This window comes from Pteropus medius, unplaced genomic scaffold, assembly GCF_902729225.1.
Source record: "Pteropus medius unplaced genomic scaffold, Ma_sr-lr_union100, whole genome shotgun sequence".
NCBI lineage: Eukaryota > Metazoa > Chordata > Mammalia > Chiroptera > Pteropodidae > Pteropus > Pteropus medius.
The window spans coordinates 13488421-13511343 of NW_024340692.1; the positions used below are offsets into that span (position 1 = coordinate 13488421).

Sequence of the window (22923 nt, forward strand, 5' to 3'; positions counted from 1 at the left end):
TCTTTCGGGCCCAGCCAGTCGCACGAAGCCACGAGCTTCCCCCCTGTCTCGCTGCTGTCAGGATCCTGCCAACCAGGCGAGAGCTCGGTTGCTCCCACGTGGACGCCGGTAACTCCAGAACCGCGGGGAGACCGAGTACCCACCAAGCAGAGAGCAGAGGCCAAGGCCGGGTCCAAACCGAGCCCACGTCCGCAGAGCGGTCCGGGCGAACAGCAGGTGTCACCCTTCTGCTTCCAAACCCCAACTGCTTCCAGGTGCGTCGCACGTTCTCCAAACTTGAGTGTTCTCAGCTGCGGCCCCCGCTATGCGGTTGCGCCCACTTACGCGTCCGCTGCGCGGTCCCGCGAGGTGGGGGGTTCTGGGTGCCCGTGCGCCCGGGGGAGGGAGGGGTGCGGAGGGGCCGGCAGGTGTCCGAGAAGGCAGCGGGCGTCTCCGAGAGAGCGAAGACTGAACTTGCAGCGGAGGTGAGGAAAGTGGCTAGCGCTGCCAAGTTCCTCCCCTTTCCCCGGCGGTTTCTCCAGGCGTCCAGGGCGCGGAGAAGGCGCCGCCAGGGCTCCGGCCGAGGCGCTCGCACCATGGCCGCGGCCCCCGTTGCAGCGCGGGTCCCCGTGCGCCTGCACTACCGCGTGCAGCTGCGCTTCGTGACAGAGGAGCAGCTTTTCGCGGCTGGGCCGCTCTCGTCCCCCAACCCGAAATCTCTGTGGCTGGAGGTGCACCCGGCAGGGGAGGAGGCGGACGCGACGGTGACTGACGGTGAAGTACTGGCGCGACCCACGCGCGCGAGTCCCGCTTGGAAGTTGCGGCCCTTGTGCGCGCGGGTGGAGGGTGCGGTGGTGTGGAAAGGACGTGCGAGGGCAGTGTGGGCTAGGGGCGCGCGTACAGGGGGGCGGGCGCGCACTCTCCGGGGCCCCGCGCACGTGTGCACCCCGACAGCTAGCTGAAGGGAACTACGGAGCCACCTTCCCGTCCCGAAAAGGCCCAAATCCATCCCCTTGGGTTTTTATTGCTTTCGTTGAACTCGGAAGCCGAGGGCAGACAGGCCCAGAAAACTAGGTTTGGCTATAACTTAAAGATGTCCGAAGTGAGGTCAGGAGAAGAGAGGGAACCTTTTCAGGCTCAGAGCACGACAGAAACTTATGTCCCCTTACTTCCAGGCATGCGGGTTGCTCGTCCCCTCTCTATGGAAGTGGGCCGCCTTACAACCGCACCTGGAGCTTCCTGGGAGCGAAGTTGGGAGTGTGGGAAAGACTGAGTGGGGTGTGTACCGGCCCGAGCGGCTGTCTAGGCCAGTGTGGCGTCTACTAGGCATTACTTTTTGGTTCAGTGACTTTTACCAAGGATGTGCAAATGCAATCCCCTGGGTACCTCCAGCTGACGATATGTTAAGAGACTGTTTTAATCTTCGTGAGATCTGTATCTTTTGAAAATTCAAGGAAATCTATAGAACCTGCCTCCTTAAAATGCGCACACTTGCATGCCAGCTCTGCATATAAATATGAGGGGTTCACACCTCCTTGCAGCTCATATGAAAGACCCCTTTCTAGTAAGTGTAAGCAACAGAGCCAGAGGCAGCTGCAAGGCTCCAGACTCCAGGGGTTTCTTCCCACCCTAACTTCTAAGATTCTGAGTGGAATTTAGAGCCCTGAGCTGTGGCTTGGTTCCAATGGGAATTTCAGATAACTCACAAGTACTGCCTAATGCTCCTTAGCGATAAATAGGATACAAATTCTCCTCCAAGGCCTTAGAACAGACTCAGGCACATAGTAGGCACTCAGTGCTTATTGTGGAATGAAAGAAAGCCTATTGTAAAAGCATATGTCTTCTCCCTTTACACTAGGCGGGGATGGGGAAGTTTGCATCTTTAAAAAAGAATTATCGATACCATTTTACTAGTGTCTTAGGAAGCTTGAGGCTTGGCAAGGGATCAAAAGCCTTACTCAGCAACTCATTAGTTTCTCTTTTGGATGCAAGAGGGAAAAGAAGAGTAGCTTTCAGTGTTTCTCCAGGGAATTCTGAAACTCAGGGTGCCAGAAAGAGTTCAGTTTGCGTGTTTCGGTAATTTTGTTTAATCTGTAGCCATACAAAGGGAAACAAAGAGCAGATTTGAGATTTACACATTACCTGGTATCTTATGATTTTCTTTCCCACGAATGTGCATTAAGAAGTATCAGAGGTTCAAGGGGATCGAATTTGTAGACTCTGCAATGCTTTCCCCAATGGCTCGACTATAAAGATATAATTATCTTATGGAGAAGTACAAGCTTTCCCTCAATGCAGTAAATGGAGTCTAGAGATGACCTCTATGGTATGTATTAAACCAGACTAATGGAAATAGAAAGAATAATCAAAGCTAAGGCAGTCGGTCATTGCCACCAGATTTTAACTGAATTCCTCGGGAAAGATTTACTAACAAGGAAGCAGAGAACTCTCTTAACAGCTTGAGTCCTAAAATGCATTCTATATATGATTACAGTTATTAAAGCTTACTACTCTTCTATGGAGAGTTTTTTTTTTTTTTTTTTAAATAATAGCTCATTTTATTCTATGACCAACTAGACCCCTGTGGATGATGGCCAGGCAGAGCAAGCTTAAAAACAAATTCTAATAAACTATTAGAAGATTCTACTGTACTCAAATATCGTAGATTTCATAACAGAATTTTGAATGGATAGGATAGCTCCTGAAATGATTGGCCCTAATTCTTTGATGTTCTTTAAGAATGGGCCTAAGCGATGTACCTTTAGAAAACTAGTTCTTATCTAGAATTAGTTGATAAACAAGTATATACTGGAGTATCAGTGTCTGGATCGAAATCCTGGTGCTCTTTTTTATTAGCTTTGTTGCATTTAGCAAATTATTCACCATATTTAAGTTTCAGTTTTTTCATCTGTTAAATAAGCATGATAATACACATGTCATATTAGATAAAATAATGCATACACCATGCTTAGTACAGTACCTGGCGTATAAGAGCTTAATAAGTGTTCACGGTTGTTAATAATAATATATTTATGTTCTAGTCCCCAAAATCAGTGTCCTCAGGGTGTTTTGAGGAATAGGTGGGATTTATTTCTGTGAAGATGTTCCAAAAATGACTTAATTAAATCTGGTAAAAATTTCAAAAAATTGAACAATCTTTCAGATTCCTAATTACAATAGTTCGTGTGGAACAGAACAACACAAATCAGTTTATTCTGTTTTCAAGGCCTCCAATGCTGACAATGATTTTATGAAGGGAACATACCTGGTGATTCAGCAAGTAATGGGCTCCAGCCTATGAACTCTGGGGAGACATTCATTCATTCTTTTCTTAAATATTTCTTGAGTCTTTATCCTACCAGGCACCTACCTGAGAGCACGTTTAATTCATCCTTCTATCCCTAGAGCCTTCCACGATACCTAGTACATACAAGGCATTGATAAATCTTTCTTGAGTGAATCAGTGATTTAAATCAATAATTTAAAAATATTGCTAAGATAAAACTTAAAATACAGAATGTGAGTTGCCCCCGATGATTAAGACACTGACTTATAGTCTAGAAGGATGTTGTAAAATACAGCGTATCAATACAAATTTTGAGGTACGGTATGGTCCATACAGATCAGGAGATGATTTGCCATTGAAAAGTTAGTTTGTTCCCGAGTGGAGGGAGCACACCACACTGTGTGTGAGGGGCACATGGAGAAGCACCAGAGTTGGTCAGGAGGCAGTGGAGGAGAGGGGAACTGTGGACAGGAGCCTTCACTGTGCTTTCTATGAGAAGGAATGGGTAAGGCAGGGTAAGCAGGCTTAGATTAGGTAGCTTGAATAATTTCAGACATTGCCTGGGGTATAGGGGCTGTCTGCAGTTGTTTGGGACTGGGTCATGGGGCGATTAGGGCTATGGGTAGTGGCCCCAGAGTATGAGAGCCCAGTAAAGTTGGTAGTTGGGTGTGGGCTCTGGATTGGTTGGTATTTGAAAAGTGTCCTTGCAGGTGAGTTGTTTGCTATCTAGGAATCGGTTAACCTGGAAGGAGTGGCCTCTCCAGGGTCAGCAAGGTCCCAAATATCAAAGCATCAGAATGTAGAAAATAAAAGATGTGGTTTATACAAAGAAGAATCAGCTATAGGTAGGAAGGACTTGAGTTCAGGTGATGGGAAAATATATATATTGTTTTCATACCACAAGTATGAAAATGGAGGGGAAACAAAAATTTGGTGATGAATAGGCCTGCTTCTTCACCCCTTCTTTCAAGCTCCCTGAAAGCCCTGTGCTAGGGGGCTGGAGGAGAAAGAGATTAAGGAGCTGAGACTGTATCACACACAGGCTAAGGGTAGAGTGGGTCTCCAGGAGAGAAGAGGGAACATTTCTTCCTTTTCTCAGTTTAAACTGATCTTCTAATTAATCTGGAAGAGTTAGGAAAAGATATAAATAAGCCACATAGATAGCCAGGTACAAAAATGTAGTGGTTTTGTCTCTGAGGTATTGTAAAAAGATTCCAGGTTTTTCGTTACCTAGTTCATCTCATTAGAGGAGGAACAAAAGCAGAGGAAAAGTCAGAGAAAAACATCCTTTGTATCATATAGGAGTTTTAATCTTCCTTTATTAAATTCTGTGAAAACAGAGTAAGTTGAGGCCTATGGACAGAATCCTGAAGTCATACAACATAAGCATTCATAACTTTTTATTCAACAAATATTTAATGAACACATGCTCTGTGCTAATCACTGTGCTGGATAAAGACTCATCTTTATCAAGCTGATATTTTAATTGGAGGACAATAGCAAAAGACACAGTAAGATAATTTCAGGTTGAGATAAATGTTTTGAAGAAAATGAACAGAATGAAAAATGATTGAGACAGAGAGAGAGGGGGCCAGTTTAGAGAGTGTGGTCAGGGAAGGCCTCTCTGAGGAAGTAATAGTTGATTTAAGGCAGGAAGAATGGAAGGACCAGCTAAGCAAAGAGCTGGAGGAAAAATATTACTGGCAGAAAGAACGACAGGTAAAAAGGCTCAGAGGCTAGAAGGAGTTGCTGTGTTTGAGATGGCCAAGGTAGATGATGCTTGTTAAGAGGGATGGAGAGGAATGTGAGTTAAAGTTAGCATTCCAGTTATCTGAGTGTAAAAAGCTACCTCTAAACTCAACGACTTAAAATAATATTTTATAATGTTCTCAGACTCTGTGGGTTAGGAAACAGGCAGGGCTTGGCTGAAGGATTCTCTCGTGCCTTGTGGCATCAACTGAGGGCATTTGTCACCACCCAGCCAGTGGCCAGCTTGGTCTGGGAGAGCCAACAAGGCTTCACTCAGCTGGGCTGCCATCTGGACAGGTATGATGGCTGATTTTTTTGTGTCGGTTTGGGTGGACCATGTGCCCAGATATTTAGTTAAATATTATTCTGTATGTTTCTAAGGTGGTTTTAAATGAGATTAATATTTAAACTAATGACTTTGAGTAAAGTAGATTACCCTTCAAAATGTGGGTGGGCCTCATCTAATTAATTGAAGGCACTAATAGAACACAGACTGATCTTCCCTGAGCAAGAAAGAATTTTACCAGCAGATGGCCTCAGTACTTGAACTGCAACACTGGCTCTTCCTGAGCCTTCACTCTGCCAGCCTACCCCGCAGATTTTGAACTTGCCAGCCTCCATAATTGTGTGAGCCCAGTCCTCAAAATAAATCACTTTCTATATAGATACACATCCTGTGGGTTCTGTTTTTCTGGAGAGCCTTGACATACAGTGGAGATGACTCAAAGACTAGGACTGTCAATAGGGAGCCTACATGTGGCCTCTCCATGCGGCATGGCTTCCTCCTGCATGGTTTCCTCATACCATGGACTTCTTCCATGGAGACTCATGGTTCCAAGCAGGAATTCTCCAGCAGACAAAGCAGAAGCTGCACTACTTTTTATGACCCACACAGGGAAATCAATTGATATTGCCTGTGTCATACTCTGTTGGTCAAAGCAGTTACAAGTCTACCCAGGTTCAAGGGGAGAGGATGTAGACCCCACCTCATTATGGGAGGAGTGTCAAAGAATTTGGGAACAATGTTTTAAAACTGCCAGTTAGACCAACCAAGTCACATAGGATGTAATTCATTTTCTCTCTCTCTCCCTCTTTCTCTCCCCTTCCCCCTGGGAGTTTTGGAGGGGCTGTTATAACAGCCCCCTTCATCACAATTACTGGAGAAGCTCATTAGAGAGCATGGGTTTTGATGTGTACTACAATAAACTTTCTAATTCTTCCCTTCTTAATTGAACTTGCCCCTACCCCAAAAGAAAAAAACCATGCAGGCCTACCACTTTGGATGAGCAGCCCAGAAAACACCTGCTCAGCAGCCAGGCAGACCAGGAAGCAAGAGGGGAGATGGCTGGGTAGGTTCCTGTCCTTCTCCCAAAGGCATCGATCAGAGAATTCTAGGGGAGTGAGTGAGGTGGGGAGAGAGGCTAGAATTGTTACTGGGGCACAGTATTTCTCAATGGGGCGTGAATAGCATTTGTGCTGGGACATTCTTCATCATAAGAGACATTGCAGAGGAGCTAGTAGCCTGGTCCTTTTGCAATATATGCCAGCACCCTCCACTCTCATGCCCCAGTTACTGTGACAAGAACAACCTTTGTGCATTCTAGCAAAATTCCTTTCACATGGACACAGGAGGAAGGAAAAATGCAGAATCTCCTTCCTTGTCCCCTTTCCCCACTAATAATCACAAACTTGGATTATTCAAAGACTTCTCCATCCAAACTCTCTGAAAAACAAATGCATAGATCTTTGGCACAGTTGTTTTTCTCCCAAATAGTGGACTATTCCTTAGAACCACAGTGAAAACTCACCATGCTACCATTTAATCCCAGCAACTATTTAGATATTATTGTTTCACTGAAGAGTCATTAAAGCATGTGAAGTACAGTCAGAATCTTGCCCAGTAACTTCTTTTATTGTTATTTCACCAAGAGCAATGTTTTCATGATTTCATTATAGCTTTTCAAGAAAAGGTATCTAATGCAACTAAACTGAGGCTTTCAGCTAGACCTGATTTTGTGTTCCAGCATTATGGGACACATCAGTGAAGAGAAAGTGTTTCCTTCCTTTGTCAGGCAGTAATGGCACCTCGAATGGATGACAAACGGAAAACCATCCAAGGCCCTTGTATATCTGAGTCTAAAGACACCAGGAGTGAAAATAGATGAAAAGGCTTGTTTTCCTGGTCAAATAAAGACTCTTTAAGATCCCTTTCTTCCCCCGTTTTCAATAGTTGTACTAAGATGTGGTCTGTATTCAGCGCCGATGAATAAATCAGTTCAAAGACAAGGCAATCCACTGATTAATATTTACAGTCAGTGCCACTGAGAAGAGAAAAGAGGCATGGAGATCTTGTGAGGAAACTGTAGGTAGCATAGATGCCCTCTCATTTTAAGATTTAGTTCTCAAAACACGTATTGAGGCAAGAAAATGAAATATCACTGAGATCAATCATATTTGTGCTTTGTGTTGTGTACTGGCCACCAGATATTTGAAGTAATTGCTTTAAAGACAAGGCTTATGACAATGCACCATATTAGAACCATCCTTATGATGAAAATCTTTTTTTAACCCTTCCTCCCTCTCCTGAGGTCACGTGATGGGCACTTTTACTCTTGGCGGTTTGAAGCAGAAGTGTGGAGTGAGTACATTCTGTTATCAGTAAACCCTCCTTCCCAGGATTTTCCTCCCTTATAAGTGCCTGGTGCTTGGGGCCTTTTCCTACACCCCTCAATTCCCTCTCCTTCTAGCCAGGGTTTCATATAAAACGTTTTCCCAGTTAGCATTTTAATAGGAGACAAATCCTTCTCTTAGAGGAACGACTTTACATTCTTAAATAGGGTCTTTTTTTCAGGTCTGAGAGATTATTGGGTATCCCAGATCACTTTCTGATTATTATATTTACCTGCATTTAGCTAAGCTACTCCTGCGTGGCAGGTGCTAGACATGTTATCTCCAGCCTTACAGTAACCTGAAGGGTAGATAATTTTAAGGATATTTTATTTGTCTATTTTGTCTCACATATATTGTGCTCAAAACCTGACTACTTCCCCCTTTCCATGATACCATCTAGTGTTTAGTTATCCATGGTGAAGCTGGACTTCTAGCCACAAACCCAAAGTTGGATTTGCCTATAGAATAAGGAAACATTTGCTCAGTTTGGAGGGATCTGGATCCTTCAGTGAGCTTAGAAGCCTTAGTGAGAGGGTGGAGTGACTGACTGACAGTATCGCATTTGGCATATTTTAGACAGAATTGAGGTTTTTCTAAACTCCAGCCCAGCCATCTAGATAAAATTGTGTGTCCTTTTTTTTGTTATTTGCTTCTCACCATTTTAATCTCTGTTTTATGATTAGACTGGTGACGTGATTGAGTCAACCAGATCAGATTACCCCATTTACTAGCTTTTGTGACCTTGGGCAGGTTTACTGAATCTGCCTGAACCTTAGTTTGCTCTCCTGGAAGCTGACATAATTTTTACCTTATAAAGTTACAGAAAAAATAAACAATGATGAAACAAACAAACAAAAATTCAAAATGTCTTCTATTACTTTTCAAAGTAAATGCTGTCAAAACGTTCAAATACAAATAATACAGATATTTTACAAGCAGTTGTAAAGCAGAGCTGCCACTTTCATGGAGCGGACATTCTAGTGTCATTTAGAAAGCATCAAGATACTTTGTCTATGCTGGGCTTCGCACAGGACTGTGTGAGAAAAATATATTTTGTGATTTTAACAGATGCAATATGTACAGTTGTCTTTCCTGTTCTAGATATGTAATATCAACCTTCTTCTGAGGAACCTTTTCTCTAGGCCTTTTAATATGCTGTCCCTTGTGCTCGACATTCCATACCCACATCCCCATCTCAGTCCATTGTATATGTAGGTCCTTCTCATCCTTTAAACTTTGAAAGTCACATTTTCGGAAAGGACTTTTCCTCAGGCTAAGCACCCACAATTCCTACTGCATCTACTGCCATTTATCTCACCTTCCTTGCTTTCATAGCAATTATTACAACTTGTAATGAGAAATTAAAAACATTATTTACTCTTGGTTAAAATCCAAGGTGGAATCACAGACTACAAATTACAAGAGTGGTTAATGAGAAACCTTGAGAGGAAAGGAAGAGGTTGACCCAAGTGCTTTTGAGAATGAATGTGAAGGTTGAAGCATGTTTTCCAATTAGGAACCATAAAGGTATAAAGAATAGTGAGCTCTAGCCAGGTCAGGTGAAAGAACTATTTGACCTATGCATATTCTGAATTTTGTCATAGTAAAATTGAGTTCCTGGTCAGTCTCTTTGCTAAGAAAGATTAAAAAAGGTCTCTAGTAGTATTTTGTTTTTCACTACAGAAAGCTTATTATTATCTCTTGGGAAATTTAAGTCAACCTTGAGGCTATTATGATGACTGAAAAGCTTGTTTAACATGTTTGTTATTGGAAATTGTATTTACTTACTATATATTTATTTTAGAAAATTGCATTTGGTCGCATGTTTATTGTAGAAAATTGAGTTTATTCACCTCGTTGTGTCGTGTACAGCAGCAGTGTGATGAATAGCTTACTAAGTTTCTTTAGTAACACTCCCCATATCAGTGACAGGAATTAATTTCACTTATTGATTCATGCAATTCATATTTATTACACACCTACTATGAGCCAAGCACTGTTCAAGGCACAGGAGAAATAGCAGTGTATTTGTTATCTATTGCATAGTGTAACAACCACCAGCTTAGTGGCTTAAACAACACTCACTGATTATCTCACTGCTTCTATGGTCAAGAATCTGGGCATGATTGGGTAGGTCCTCTGCTCAGGGTCTCTCATAAGCTATTAGCAGGACTCTGGCTAGCGATAAGGTTTCATGTAAAGATTTGACTGGATAAAGAACCTCTTCAAAGCCCACTTGTATGGTTGGTTGGTGGCTCAATTCAATTCATCAAGAATTGTTCACTGAGGACTTCAGTTCCTGGCTGCCAGTTCACTGGAGGTCATGTTCAGTTTATTGGCATATAGGACTGCCCAACAAGGCAAATTGTTTTGTCAAAGCCAGCAAGAGAGAGAGTAATAGCAAAATGAAAGTCCCAATCTTACGTAGTCTAATCTTAGATGTAACATCCATGACTTTTGTTGTAGTCATTGGTCAGTAGGCCAGTCCATATTGAGGAGAGAGGATTACATCATGGCATGAATACTTGGAGACAGGGGTCATTGAGGGCCATATTAGAGTCTGCCCGCCACAAGGAGTGAACAAAATGAAGTCACTTTTACAGAGCATACATTCCAGTAGTATACACTCTAGTATCATTCAGAAATCATAAGGGTCTTTGTGCTGGACTTCCTCTAGGCCTGTTTGAGAAAAATATATTTGTGCTTCTAACACAAATTGCTAAATACCATGTGAAGAATCTTTTTCAAATTAGTTATTAGGTATAGTCCTGTCATGAAATCTCAGGGAGTTCGCATTTAAATTGCAGAACTAAAGCAGCTATATAAACATATATGACATCTCTTTACAGAGCAGCACTGGTCAATGAAATAGAAAATAAGCTCCAGTGTGCTCTTGACTTCTAGATTCTTTACTGTACTTTCGATAGCTGGATGGAAGAGGCCCTTATTTATGAAGACAAATCTCATTGTGGTAACTTCTGTTTAACTTTTAGGCAGCTTTACTTAATCGTGACTTTATTCCTTTGCCTGGAGTCATCATAATAGCCTCAAGGTTGACTTACATTTCCCAGGAGATAATAATAAGCTTTCTATAGTAAAAAACAAAACACTACTAGAGACCTTTTTAATTCTTCTTTGCAGGGAAGAGATGTATTAAAGATAAGTTTTGCCTTGTGTTTATGTTTAGACACCAAAGTACTTTTATTAAGTCACTCACAGGGGAGCCAGAGTCAGTTGTTGTTTCAAATACTAGAAATTAAAGTGATGCTTTGTAGAGTGAAACAAAGAAGATAGCACAAGATGGGAAAGGAAAAAGAAGAGGAAGGAAGAGAGGAGAGAGTGAGGGAGGAAGGAGGGAGGGAAAGGAAGGGAACGAAGGAGGTAAAGAAGAAAGGAAAGTGAAAGGAAAATAGACCCTTTACTATGGATTTGTTGCATCTTACAGGATGAACAACTGGTATACCCTATGGATATTGCTATTTTCTGTACTAGCCATGTTTTATGGCTTTAAGTCATTATCTAAAACATGTCTTAGAAACTTTGACATTTACACAGTCATGGGTTTAGAATTTATTTTTTTAAAAGGTTTAGAGATAGATTCTTGACAGGCTTGAGAGAATACCCATGCCTGGGATCTTGGTTATCAGAAAAATCAAAGATTAAAGAAAATCCATAGATTAGAAAAGGGGAAGAGGAAAATGAACCTGAATTGTGTGCATTGCTCTTAGCTTAACCAAGTCTGGCTAGTGACAGGCAGATCCTAAGGTATTTGTAAATATTGCAAATTAATGTGAGACACCCTGCAGCACGTGGAAAAAGACTGAGGCAGAGTTCAGGAACTGGCCTAAGACATTCAGAGGAAAGAGCAGAGCTGAGATGTAAACCCAGCAGTCAGAGGGCCAGAGTCTGAGCCTTCATAATGCTTCTCTGTTCTTGGAAAACGAAAGGTCTGTGTAATTGCTTCATGTGTTTCCTTTGAATAAAGCTTATTTTTTTCCTTACAGGGATACTCATTTCAGATTTTATAATTTTTCTTCGGAGAAAGAAGTTTTTTTATCCTGTTTTCACAGACGACAAATCCTTAAGGTTAGGAATTCTGTTTCCTTAGATTTTTAGGAATATCAGATCAGAAGAGCAGAGAACATGTCAGCTATAGGTGATGAATGTTAATTTTCTAATCTGTTTAATAAGAGCTTTAGAAGAGACTACAGTTCAGAGTGGTGTTATGAATCTACAGGCTCACCAGACTAGTACATAAGAGAGCCAGGGCAGAAGCTCGCCTCTCTATGCCCAGTTCAGCTCTTCTGCAGTCTCCATAGAGGCTATTTAGAATGCCTTCTCTTAGCTGACTTATATGAATTTTAGCTCTTGACTTCCAGGAATAGTTGTGATTTTTCTTTTTCATTTACAAGAAGGCTTTTTTGTTTGTTTCATAAAGCATTTGGTTCCTTGATGTTGTATTTAGAATGGAGGTACATTATCAGTCGTCCTATTTCTTTGCATTTCCCCAAATTCTGACATGGCCTTTCACTTTTAGCTTCGTGAGGTCAGGGTGTGTGTCTTACTCATTTCTGTGTTTCTAGAAAGTTGTTTGATACAGTCTGGCTCTAGTGGGTATAGTTATGCAGCTTCTGGACAGAAAGTGTAGTTTTTCCTTGGAATCTATGAACCTAGAATCCATATCAGCTTTACTCAGCCATTATTGCAGTGAGATTATTTTTCTTTATCCTTTCTTGTAAATTAATCACATTTCTCTTTGCTTTGAGCTAATTTGCCATGTCTGTTTCAAAAAAGCATTGTGTTTTGGATATCGTCTCCAAGTTTTCCCACTCTTTTTTCCATTTCTTTCTTAAATGTGTTGTTATGCTTTTAATTCAGTTCACGTGGGGCCAAGCATATTTGCAATCTGTGGATAGCACCCACCTTTTAAAAAGGTCCTGAAATTTCTAACAAATCAAGTTCCTTACAAGGGTAGAGAAGACACTTTTCTCCATGCACCTTAGATCCCAGGAAATAGGAATTTCATATCATTTGAAGCAGGATAGTAGCCTTTCAATAAACATTTTCCAAAGCAGTATATTCTGTCATTGGCAAGTACAAGATTATGAATTATTATGGTCATTTTCATTATTTCTGATAATTGTTCATTTATAGTTATTTATGGAGTATCTTTATGTGCTTGCACCGTTATACCACCTTACTAGTAATCAGAAATAACCAGTTATTTTGTATGATTCTTACTCTTCATGATTTGACCTAAGAGAAACAGAGATTGTCATCAGAAGTTGGTGGACTCAGTCTCTGAACTTCTGAAAAGGTGCATTTTTGCCTTTACTCTTCTTGACTTGGTCCTCCCAATTATCTCTATGGAGACCACCAGCTTTTAAATTTATAGAGTGAAATTTCTATTAAAGATATCAGTAACACAATAGTTACAGAATAAGAGACAAGAAACATAACAGAGGAACTGAGACATGAGAAATAGAGTAGTAAAGGCTAGAAAGAAGCATGAAGCCATGTCCATCTTTTTATAATTAGACTTCAGCAAACGTCTGTTCCTGGATGCCTATGTACCATGTAACTGCTTCCCAGCATTCGACTTTTCCTTTTTGTCTCACATTTTTCACCTGCAACTAGTTAACTACTGGGAGGTGGGGTGGGAGGGTCCATCATTTTGGACAGAACTTCAAATACATGTAAGTCCTCTGTGATTTTGAGATACCCAGTCTTCCTGTATCATTTCAGGTATAACAGTATACACCAACCATGTACTACAGAATTAGAGAATTAGTAAACCTGTTTTGGGGTAGGTATTATGACAAGGGTGGAAACCTAGGGCTCTCACAGCTGACAGTCATTAGAAATGTTTTATGTGGTAGCACAATATTATTAAATATTTAATTTGCTTGGTAGTTGAGTTAATAGTGATGATATAAATCTTACTCTCCCAACATATCCTCTCCCTCAAACAAAAAATAAAATGAACTAAAACTCATGGTCTCAGCATAACAAGAAGACCAATACTGTTTAAACTTTAAAATACCTGAACTACAGAAATAAACATGGAATCCCAGTGAGTTATCTCCATCCTCCTGCTGTACGTCTTTGTGGCTTACAAGGGCAGTCTCTGAAAAATTGCATAGAATAGAGAAGGAAGAACTAGCAGCAGGTATGATACCGATCTAAAACTATCACCATGAAGAGAAAGTCTACCATAAGAGTGAGTATACTGGAAAAAGAAAAAGGAAAAAAAAAAAGGTGACCCTGTAGATCAGAAAACTGACAACAGGAAAGAAACTTACATTTGCAAACCGTGTATCAAGACGCAGTTTTGGAAATGTAACACTTCAGGCGGGTAGTGAAGGCTAGAAAGTTTAAAATGGAGACAAGTTTAAAATGAAAAGGCACACTTTGACAACCACATGTTGAAGAGAAATAGAAAGCACATTTGTGACCATACAAGGCAAAAGAAAAAAGCAAAGAACAAACAGTCCCACCCTTATAGTTCTGATTCCACAAAAGGAGCCATCTAATAAATTGACCTCATTTCAACACCGGGATAGATGAGTATACTCTTGAACCAGCATCTCTTAAATCACTCCAAACCACCAGTCCTGTACAGAAATGCAGAGGCACAGTTTTCATTTATAAATAACCGCTATAAAAATATAGCAGGAAATGAGAATCAAATTAATTCAGCTGATGAAAATTCCACTCACTAAGTGAAAAGGAATGAAATATTCTCAAGTAAGCATTTGGGGATTTGAAAAGCAAACCACTTTGAAACAAATTTAAAAAACCAAGAACAGAAATGGACATAAAATAAAAAAGACTAAAATAAAGGTTGATTAAGTTCAGGAAAAACAGAAGAAATAGTCTACGTTATATAAGAAATGAAAACTAAGAATTTCCTAAGGAATAAGTATTTAAACAACTTAATGAGAGCATTGAAGAAAATCAGGGGAATACTAAGAGAATAAAAAATTAGATTAAAAAAGAAATAAGAGTAAAAGACAATATTTGAAACAAATAAGCAAAGATGATCCAGTTAGGTATAATTGGAGTTCCTGGAAAAAAAATGTATAAAACAATGGAGGAGAATTAATATTTAAAACTATGATTTTAACATAGCATTATTTTCTGTAAATAAAAGGTCAGAATCTACATATTGAAAAGGTTTATTAGTTACTGGGGAATATTGGCCAATAACAACTAACTCTGAGACCTATCTTAGTTGAAGCTATTAAACTTTATAAAAATAGTTTTAAATTATAAGAATTTAATTGTACATCTTACACTAAGTAAAAAATGGAGACGAGTATAGAAAAAATGTTACATGATATATGTTATGTTAAAATAGTGATTAGAGTAAAAGTTATAGCCTTAAACACTTTTATCAATGAAAATGAATGAAAATGAACAAATTCCAAACTCAAAAGTCTAGGAAATTGCCCCCCCCCCAAAAAAAGAAAAAGAGTGGAAATAAAAGTAAATATAATTAAAAAATCAAAACCATGTTTTTAAAAAATCTTAATAAAATATACAAACCATTAATCTGAAGAATAAAAGAGAAAAATATTCAAAATAGAAATTGAAAGTGGGAAATAATAATTGAAACAGAAGCATTAGAAAAAAATCATTAGACATTTCTTTGCCCATAATTGTGCAAAAAAATTTGAAAACCTATATGGAATGGACATTTTCTAAAGAAATTGGCTGTTAGAAAAGAAGTTTAAATGAAATAATTTCCATCATAGAAATAGAAAAAGTTATAAGAGAGTTGTTGCTCTACAAAGAAGCACTAAATCTACATGATTTCATGGGGAAATTCTACCAAACCTTCAAAGATCAAATAGACTTAGTGCTCCGTAACTTATTCCAGAGTATTAAATTCTTTTCAGGAAGTAATTAATCTAATGACAATATAATTAGAAAATTATTACCAATACAATTTATGAATATTGATGCAAAAGTACTTAATAAAACATTAGCAAACAGAAGCAATATCACAATAAAAAGTTGATAAAACTTGTTTAAGTGACATTTATTTCAGGAGTGCAAAAGCTTGGGTCACTATTAGGAAACCCAGGAAAATAATATACTATATTAACAGATCTAAAGAGCAAAAGAATGATATGAATATCCCCAGAGGTGCTAAAAAATCTTGGACAAAAATCAACTTAATAAAAACGATTAACTCATTCTTAAAGCAAGCATCTTAATGGGAAAACACTAGACGTACTTCCACTAAGAGTAAGAACAAGGAAAATATGCCTACTATTCACTACTATTCAGCCTTGACCGGGAAGTAATTGCCAAGAGAATTAGAGGGATAAGGATTGGAAAAAGAAAGAAAACAATTTCTGTTTACAGATAATATCATGTACCTAGAAAACCCTAGAGAAACAGCAGTAAAACTTTCTCAAATAATAAAAAGAATTCAACATAGTAGCAGAATGTAAACATAAGGAAATTGAAAATTGCTAGTCTTCAGATACAGAAACAACCAGTTCATGGATATAGTAGAGAAACCCCATTTAAATAGCAACAAAGGAGATTAGGCTCTTAAAGTTAATTTCGACACTAAATTTGCAAAAGCTAAATAAGGCAATCTTTAAAACACTCCTCAAAAACACAAAAGTGTATAAGTAAATTAAAGACTTCCCAATTTTTGTAAAGGATGACTCATCATAAAGATGTTACTCTCCCTAATTTATAAATTTAACACAATCCCAATAAAATATCAAAAGCCTTTTGTTCAAATGGGATTGGGTGATTTAATATAAGAATTTATATAGAACAATAAATAGCCAGGAAAACACTAAAGAAATACTATGCAGGAAGAGTAGCCTTACCACACAGTAAAAAACACCGCAAAGCCCCTATAATTAAAACATGAAGAGAAAGATCAATGGAATAGAATAAAAAGTCTAGAAATAGACCAAATAATATCTGGAACTATAACATATTATAAAGATGTCATCTCAAATCATCAGAGCAAAGATGGACTTTTTAATAAGTGATTCTGGGACAACTGGCTAGCCATTTTGAAAAACATAAAATTAGATCCATAACTCACATCATACACAAGAATAAACTCCAGATAGATCAGCAATTTAAATATAAAAAAAAAAAATGCCAGAAGAAAATGTACATGATTCTTTTTTTACTTGCTTGAAAAAATTGGTGATTGGGACTCAAAATACTGATACAATAAAATAAATGATTAATAAAATGTAATGAGGAAAAACAAACATTTGCAATTCAAAACATAACTGATAAAAATTTTACAATATACATTACGAAGTGTTAATATCCTTAATATATAAGGAAATTTTAAGAAATGAGGGAAATAGACTAAAATCCAATAGAAAAATGTGCAAAAGACACAGAGATAATTCACAGAAAAAGATACAAAATGGCCCTTTAACATATGAAAAATTATTCAGCCTCACTTTAATAAGGAAGAAGAAAAAAGTACTCCGGTATCATTTCCTATCAGATGGCAAAAATTAAAAAGTATCACACCACTGCATTGTTTTTGCTTCTGTGAGGAAACAGGCACTCTTACACACTGGGGGTTGAAATGCAAATTGGTATAGTCTTCTGGAGGGGAATTTGACACTTAAAAAAAAAAGCAAAACAGAAAGAGTACATATGTATTTGATTTTTGATCCAGCGATTCCATTTTTAAGAATTTACCCTGAAGGTAATGCAGGATTGGGCAAATTCCTCCCCCTACCCCAGGTGGGGACTCAGGCCCAACGCCTCGTCAAGAGTCCTTGACTGTGCAAGAAAGAATTCTAGAACAAGCCAGTTGGAGACAAAAGTTTCTTAGAGAAGGGAAAACTCTGCCTAGACAGAGTATAGTCTCCTCTCAGAGTCAGGGAGGTAGACCCTGAGTGTTTGAGGAATTGGGTTTATATCTGTTTCTTAGTTTCTATGAAAAATTACTGATGACAGGGAATAAAGAATGGAGGGGATGGTTGGGGTTATCTTTGTACAAGGTACAGCTTTTGTTTTCCTTTTATGGTATCGGTAAACGTTAATGGTATGGATAAATAGTTGTTAGTAATCTCTGCAGGAATCTTCATTTGTTCTATAGGTTCCCCTGCCTGGCTGTATGGGCCGATCAGCCAGGTTCCCAAGTCCAGCAGCACACAGCAGGCTCTGAATTCTACTTGGTTTAATATTTGATCAGTCTGTGTGATTCTCGTGCCTCTTCCCTATATCAAAGGTACCCCTTTAACAATATGTCAAGTACATATGTCAGGTTTTTTCATTGCAGTATAATCTATAATTACACAATATTGGAAATTACCTAAATGCTGAAACATTGGAGATTGAGTAAATAAACTGTTACATACCTGAGTGCAGACTTGTGCAGGTGTGAAACAAACAATGAGGAAGATCTCTATGAGGTACTGTGGAGTGATTTTCAGGATAAGTGAAAAAGGCAAAGTGGAAAAGAATATAAATTATTAACTTTTGCATGAGAAGGAAGAGGAAATAAGAAAATATGTGCATCTGAAATGTATACCAACAAGAAGGAAAGAAATGATAAATGAGCGACTAATTATATTGGTTACCTAAAGGGGTTGGATGAGAATGGGGTGGAAATGGTAGAAACGATTGGGGAAGGGGATTGACACTTCTTAAAATACGTGTTTTTGCATAGTTCTGAATTTTAGAACTATGCTAACGTTTTATATACTTAATAAAAATAAAATAAAACCAACATATGGGGGAAAACTTGAAATTCTAATACAGATATAGAAATAAACTGAACTGTATTCAAATGAATAACGTAACCATACTAAAGTTCTTTGAGAGAGACAAATGGAGAAAACAAAAATTCTATGATCGAGCACCGTAAGCTTGAAAAGTACTTAACTTACCCTAACTCTTGTTTTGGTCACCTTGTTGTTAGAAAGGAATTTGTGTTAAAGGAGAAAGCTACAGTGGTTTCAGGAGGAGAAAAAAGCCCTTATGTACTCCAAACCAAAAGTGTGGGGTCAGTGATAAAATGACAGGCAAGTGATGAAAATAGCATTCTAAAATTACTGTAAGGTCAGGCGAATTTGGCTGATTCAAACATTTTGATTTTGTGTAGACGATCAATTCAGTACCTTAGATTATCACTCTGTTATTTATTCTCTTTATTCTGTTTTAAAAACAGCAGTAAATAAGTAAAACAATAACCATAGTAGCACTGGATAAACATGTAGCTGTTAAGAGTTTTAAAGTTATAAATGATATAGCTTCATATATCATTTCTTTAGACTGGAGCAGAATATTTGCCAATAAAAATTCAGAGTGTGTGAAAGAGGAAATTATAAAAAATCATAAAACTGTTTTTTACTACTTTATGAAAAAAATTGAAGGAGTAAATACCATAATAATTTTTTAAATGTAGCTTACAAAATCGATCCTATTAGAAGCAGAAGCTCTAAACAGAAAAATTATCATAGAGGAAAATGGAAGAAGTATTTAAAGAGCTCCCCAATAAAAGCACAAGGCCAAGATAGCGTCACAGGAGATGTCTACCAAAATTTTTAAAGGTCAAAATAGTAAAAATACTTAAACTATTTCAAAGCAGAATGAGTAACATCTTTTAAATTTGTTTTACGAAACACATTTATCATTAATCTCCAAACTGATAAAGATTGCATAAAAATGTATTAGTTATAAAAAGTTATAACCGTTCAGTTATGACTATTGATGCAAAAATATTAAATAAAAGTTGGTAAATGGATTCCAACAGAATATTTTAAAAATAACCAATAAAGTTTCATTTTAAGAATATTAGAAAATACACTATTAATAGCGCTATGGAGGAAAATAATTGTATGATTTCCATAGATGTGGTGAAGACCTTTGACTTCTCTAGGTTGTCCTGCTCCACTCCCATACCTTGTAGTGCTCTCAGATTTCCTGCCCTGCTTTCAGTCTTCCTCATAAGTGCCTGATGGAGGCCCATAGAAAGGAGTTGGTGAGTGGGTAAGGACTCCACTCGTGCCTGGGACTCCCAGGGATTCTAAACTGTCATGCTAGTCCATCCTTAGTCTTTAAAAATGCATTCATCTCTCAGTTGATTTCCCTCCCTACTTGTAAGTTTGCCACCTCTTTCTCCCCTAGTCAGCCAAGAGTGGAACAATTTGTGAATCCCATCTCTCTTCAGAGGGGTTTGTCACCCTTTTGAATTCAGTTTGTCTGGTTGCTTTGTAACCTCAACTTTAGTCAGGGTTCTCTAGAGAAACTGTGTGTGTGTGTGTGTGTGTCTGTGTGTGTGTGTGTGTGTGTGTGTGTGTGTGTATGAGAGACACATACATATACACACCTATATATAGAAAGGAAGAATTTATTAAAAGGAATTGGCTCATGCAGTTATGGAGGCTGAGGAGTCCCATGATCTGCTACCTGCAAGCTGGAGATACAGGAATCCAGTGCGAAGGTCGGGAGAAGATCAATGTCCCAGCTCAAACAATCAGGTGGGAAGGGCTGAATTCTTCCTTCCTTTGCCTTTTTGTTTTATTTCGGATTTCAGAGGATTGGATGATGCTAACCCACTGTGGAGAGGACAAACTGCTTCACTGATCCTACTGACTCAAATGCTAATTTCATCCAGACACACCCAGAAATAATATTTGGCCAAATGTCTGGGCACTCTATGAGTCAGTCAATTTGGCACATAAATTAACCATTATATATATATATAAAATTTGAGTTAGAGTGATGTTCTTTTGTGGTTTTCTATATGCTAACCTCAGGAATTGTGGCTTATTTATCAATATAACCCAATCATTAAACACGTATAACTCTCCTATTAACAATTTCATCATTGGTTTAAACTAGACATGTTAAATGACATTAATTGGAATATTTTCTATTTTTTCCCCTTCTATCTATAAAGAATCGCAGTATTTACTTTTGTTAACTCCCTAATGGTAGTATTTTTAAAACAACTGACAGTATTTATTAGAAAATTATCCGACAGTATTTTAGGAATGAAAGAGAAGCTGTAACTAATAAGCCTGTATACAGAAGAACAGAAACAAATTCCTTTGGAGACCAATAAATATTGCTATATTAAAGAAAAATGAAGAAATAATCACCAAGCTTCTCTTAAACAGAATACATTTCTGAGAATAGTTACCAATCTCAGATTTTTCAGAGACTTTCGAAGGACAACCAAGGCTTTCTTTTATGTTGTCAGAGTTCCCACCTCAAATGAATATTGAGTTTAGGGAGAAGAACACAAACACAAACCAAATAGATGGAAAATTAAATGCCTAGCTGGGAGATTGAAAAGTTTAGTCCTTTAAATCTGCACATACCAGTAATACTGTTAAAATTAATGGGATTTTTTTTTTCCCTCCATCTCTCCTAGCCTCTGTTCTATAATTTGTTTCTCTTGGTTTCTGATTTTTGTCATTTATCCATCTTTTTATTAAAAAATCCCTCCGATTATGATTTTAGTTCCTGTCAGCCATTTTTCTCATGCCCGATTTTGACCTCAGCTTCACTACTTACCTCAGTTCTTGTTTCCCTGAGCGAGTCTAACAGTCAAGTGTGTCTCTAGGTAAACACCCCTGATGTGATCAAGCCCCAATCCATGGCCAATTTTTACAATTAGATTAGAATCTCTACATTTCTACCTTTTCTTCTGATATTTCACATCTCTTTTACATTTTTTTTTTTCTAATGCTTACCCAATAACAACTTTTTTGAGGTTAGTTTACCTTAATCCAGATCAATCTACATCTCATACTTCCTCATTCACTCAAACTGGTTTGTGTGTTAATGTGTCTAAATTATGTATATATATTTTAATATTTTCCTTGTGTCAGTGAAGTCTTAGTTGATTATTTATGGTATCTCTGTCCATTCTGTTTTCTCAGTAGGTTGTAAATTTGGCATAGGCAGGATCGAAACTTAGGCCATTGTTGCAAGAAATGACACCCGACGGAGGAAATTGGACACTCAGACAACTTTGTTAGAGGAAAGAGGATTTATTAGGTCGGCGGAGAACGTGAGGCTTAACAGCCCCAAAGCACGAGCTCCCTTTGGTTAGATTTCTTACAGCTTATATACCCTGGCAGTGTCCATGCAAGGGGCGCGTGATTCCTTTGAGGTTTCATGAGTGCTTCATGACTCAGGATAAAAGGAGGAGCTTCAGGTGGAGGGCCGCAAGAGGAGAGGAATTTCCAGACCACTGGTCTTATCTATTTACAGGTCATTAGCTTTGTAGAACCTGCGACCTTGGCCTTGTCAGCACTGTTGTAGGATTCTCAAATAGAGAGACGGAACGCTGAGGCTATAAGCGGGAAGTAGCACTATTGATGCTGGCACCGGCTCAGCGGATTCCTATCTAAAGGCTGAGCCCTGATATTAACATAACAGGCAGTTTTATACAGTCTTGTTATTCCTACACAGCTCCAGAGATAAGGAAGTATATTAGTTGAATAGCAAGCTATGAATCAACAGATGTGAGCTGGAGAGTCCTTGAGGTGGGGGAGGTAACTATGGGAAAACATGTTAGCTGGAGAGTCCTGGAGTGGGGGAGAGAGCAGTCAGGAATGGATTTTAACCAGCTGAGTTGGTCTGCAAGCCCTTTCTTTTGCATTTTTCAGATGACTCCTCTCCTATCATCACTTTACTTTAAAACAAAGCTCAATCTCATGCTTCTTCAGAGGATGCAATAAAGCCTTTTAGGAATCTGGTGCCCTCATTATAAGCTGTAATTAACATATACCCTTCAGTAGTTGTTTGGAAATGCTTGAGTCTGGACATGTGAGGGATGATAATGGGTTATATAAAAGGCGCTCTTACAGAGTTTTTGGAAAATAACGCATATAGCAAGCATCCATGTTAACTATTTTTATTATATTTTGTGCCATTTTCTTTTGGGTCTTAAAAAAAAGCATGTCTATAATTATTTAACTATGGAGGACTCTTTGATCACCCGCATTTATCAGACAATAAAGGTGACCGATTATTTTTAACTAGAACAAATTAGTTGTGATACTTGACAGACTTTCCAAAATACTACCTCCTCCCTTACTCTCAAATCTATTAGTTTAGGCAGATTGTCTTCTGTGTGGGTAATATCTAATAGAATATACATATTACCTCGATTTTACTTCTTTTTCTTTCTAAGCTAACTCTCCTCACTCCCTTTTTTTGAAAATTTTCTCTTTTTCTCAAATTTATTGAATGAGTGTCTTAGTCAGTTTGGA

At 38.4% G+C, this 22923-nt stretch overlaps 1 protein-coding gene across 1 annotated transcript in view; it reads left to right on the plus strand.

The window, feature by feature from the left end:
• Nucleotides 1-252: 252 nt before the first annotated feature.
• Nucleotides 253-22923, plus strand: part of LOC120621278 (histone-arginine methyltransferase CARM1-like) — a 196344-nt gene continuing 173673 nt past the window's right edge. Inside the window, exon 1 of the mRNA XM_039886560.1 lies at nt 253-753. Within this exon, the coding sequence (XP_039742494.1) occupies nt 576-753 (178 nt within the window). The 5' untranslated portion in view covers nt 253-575. The remainder of the gene's footprint in view (nt 754-22923) is intronic.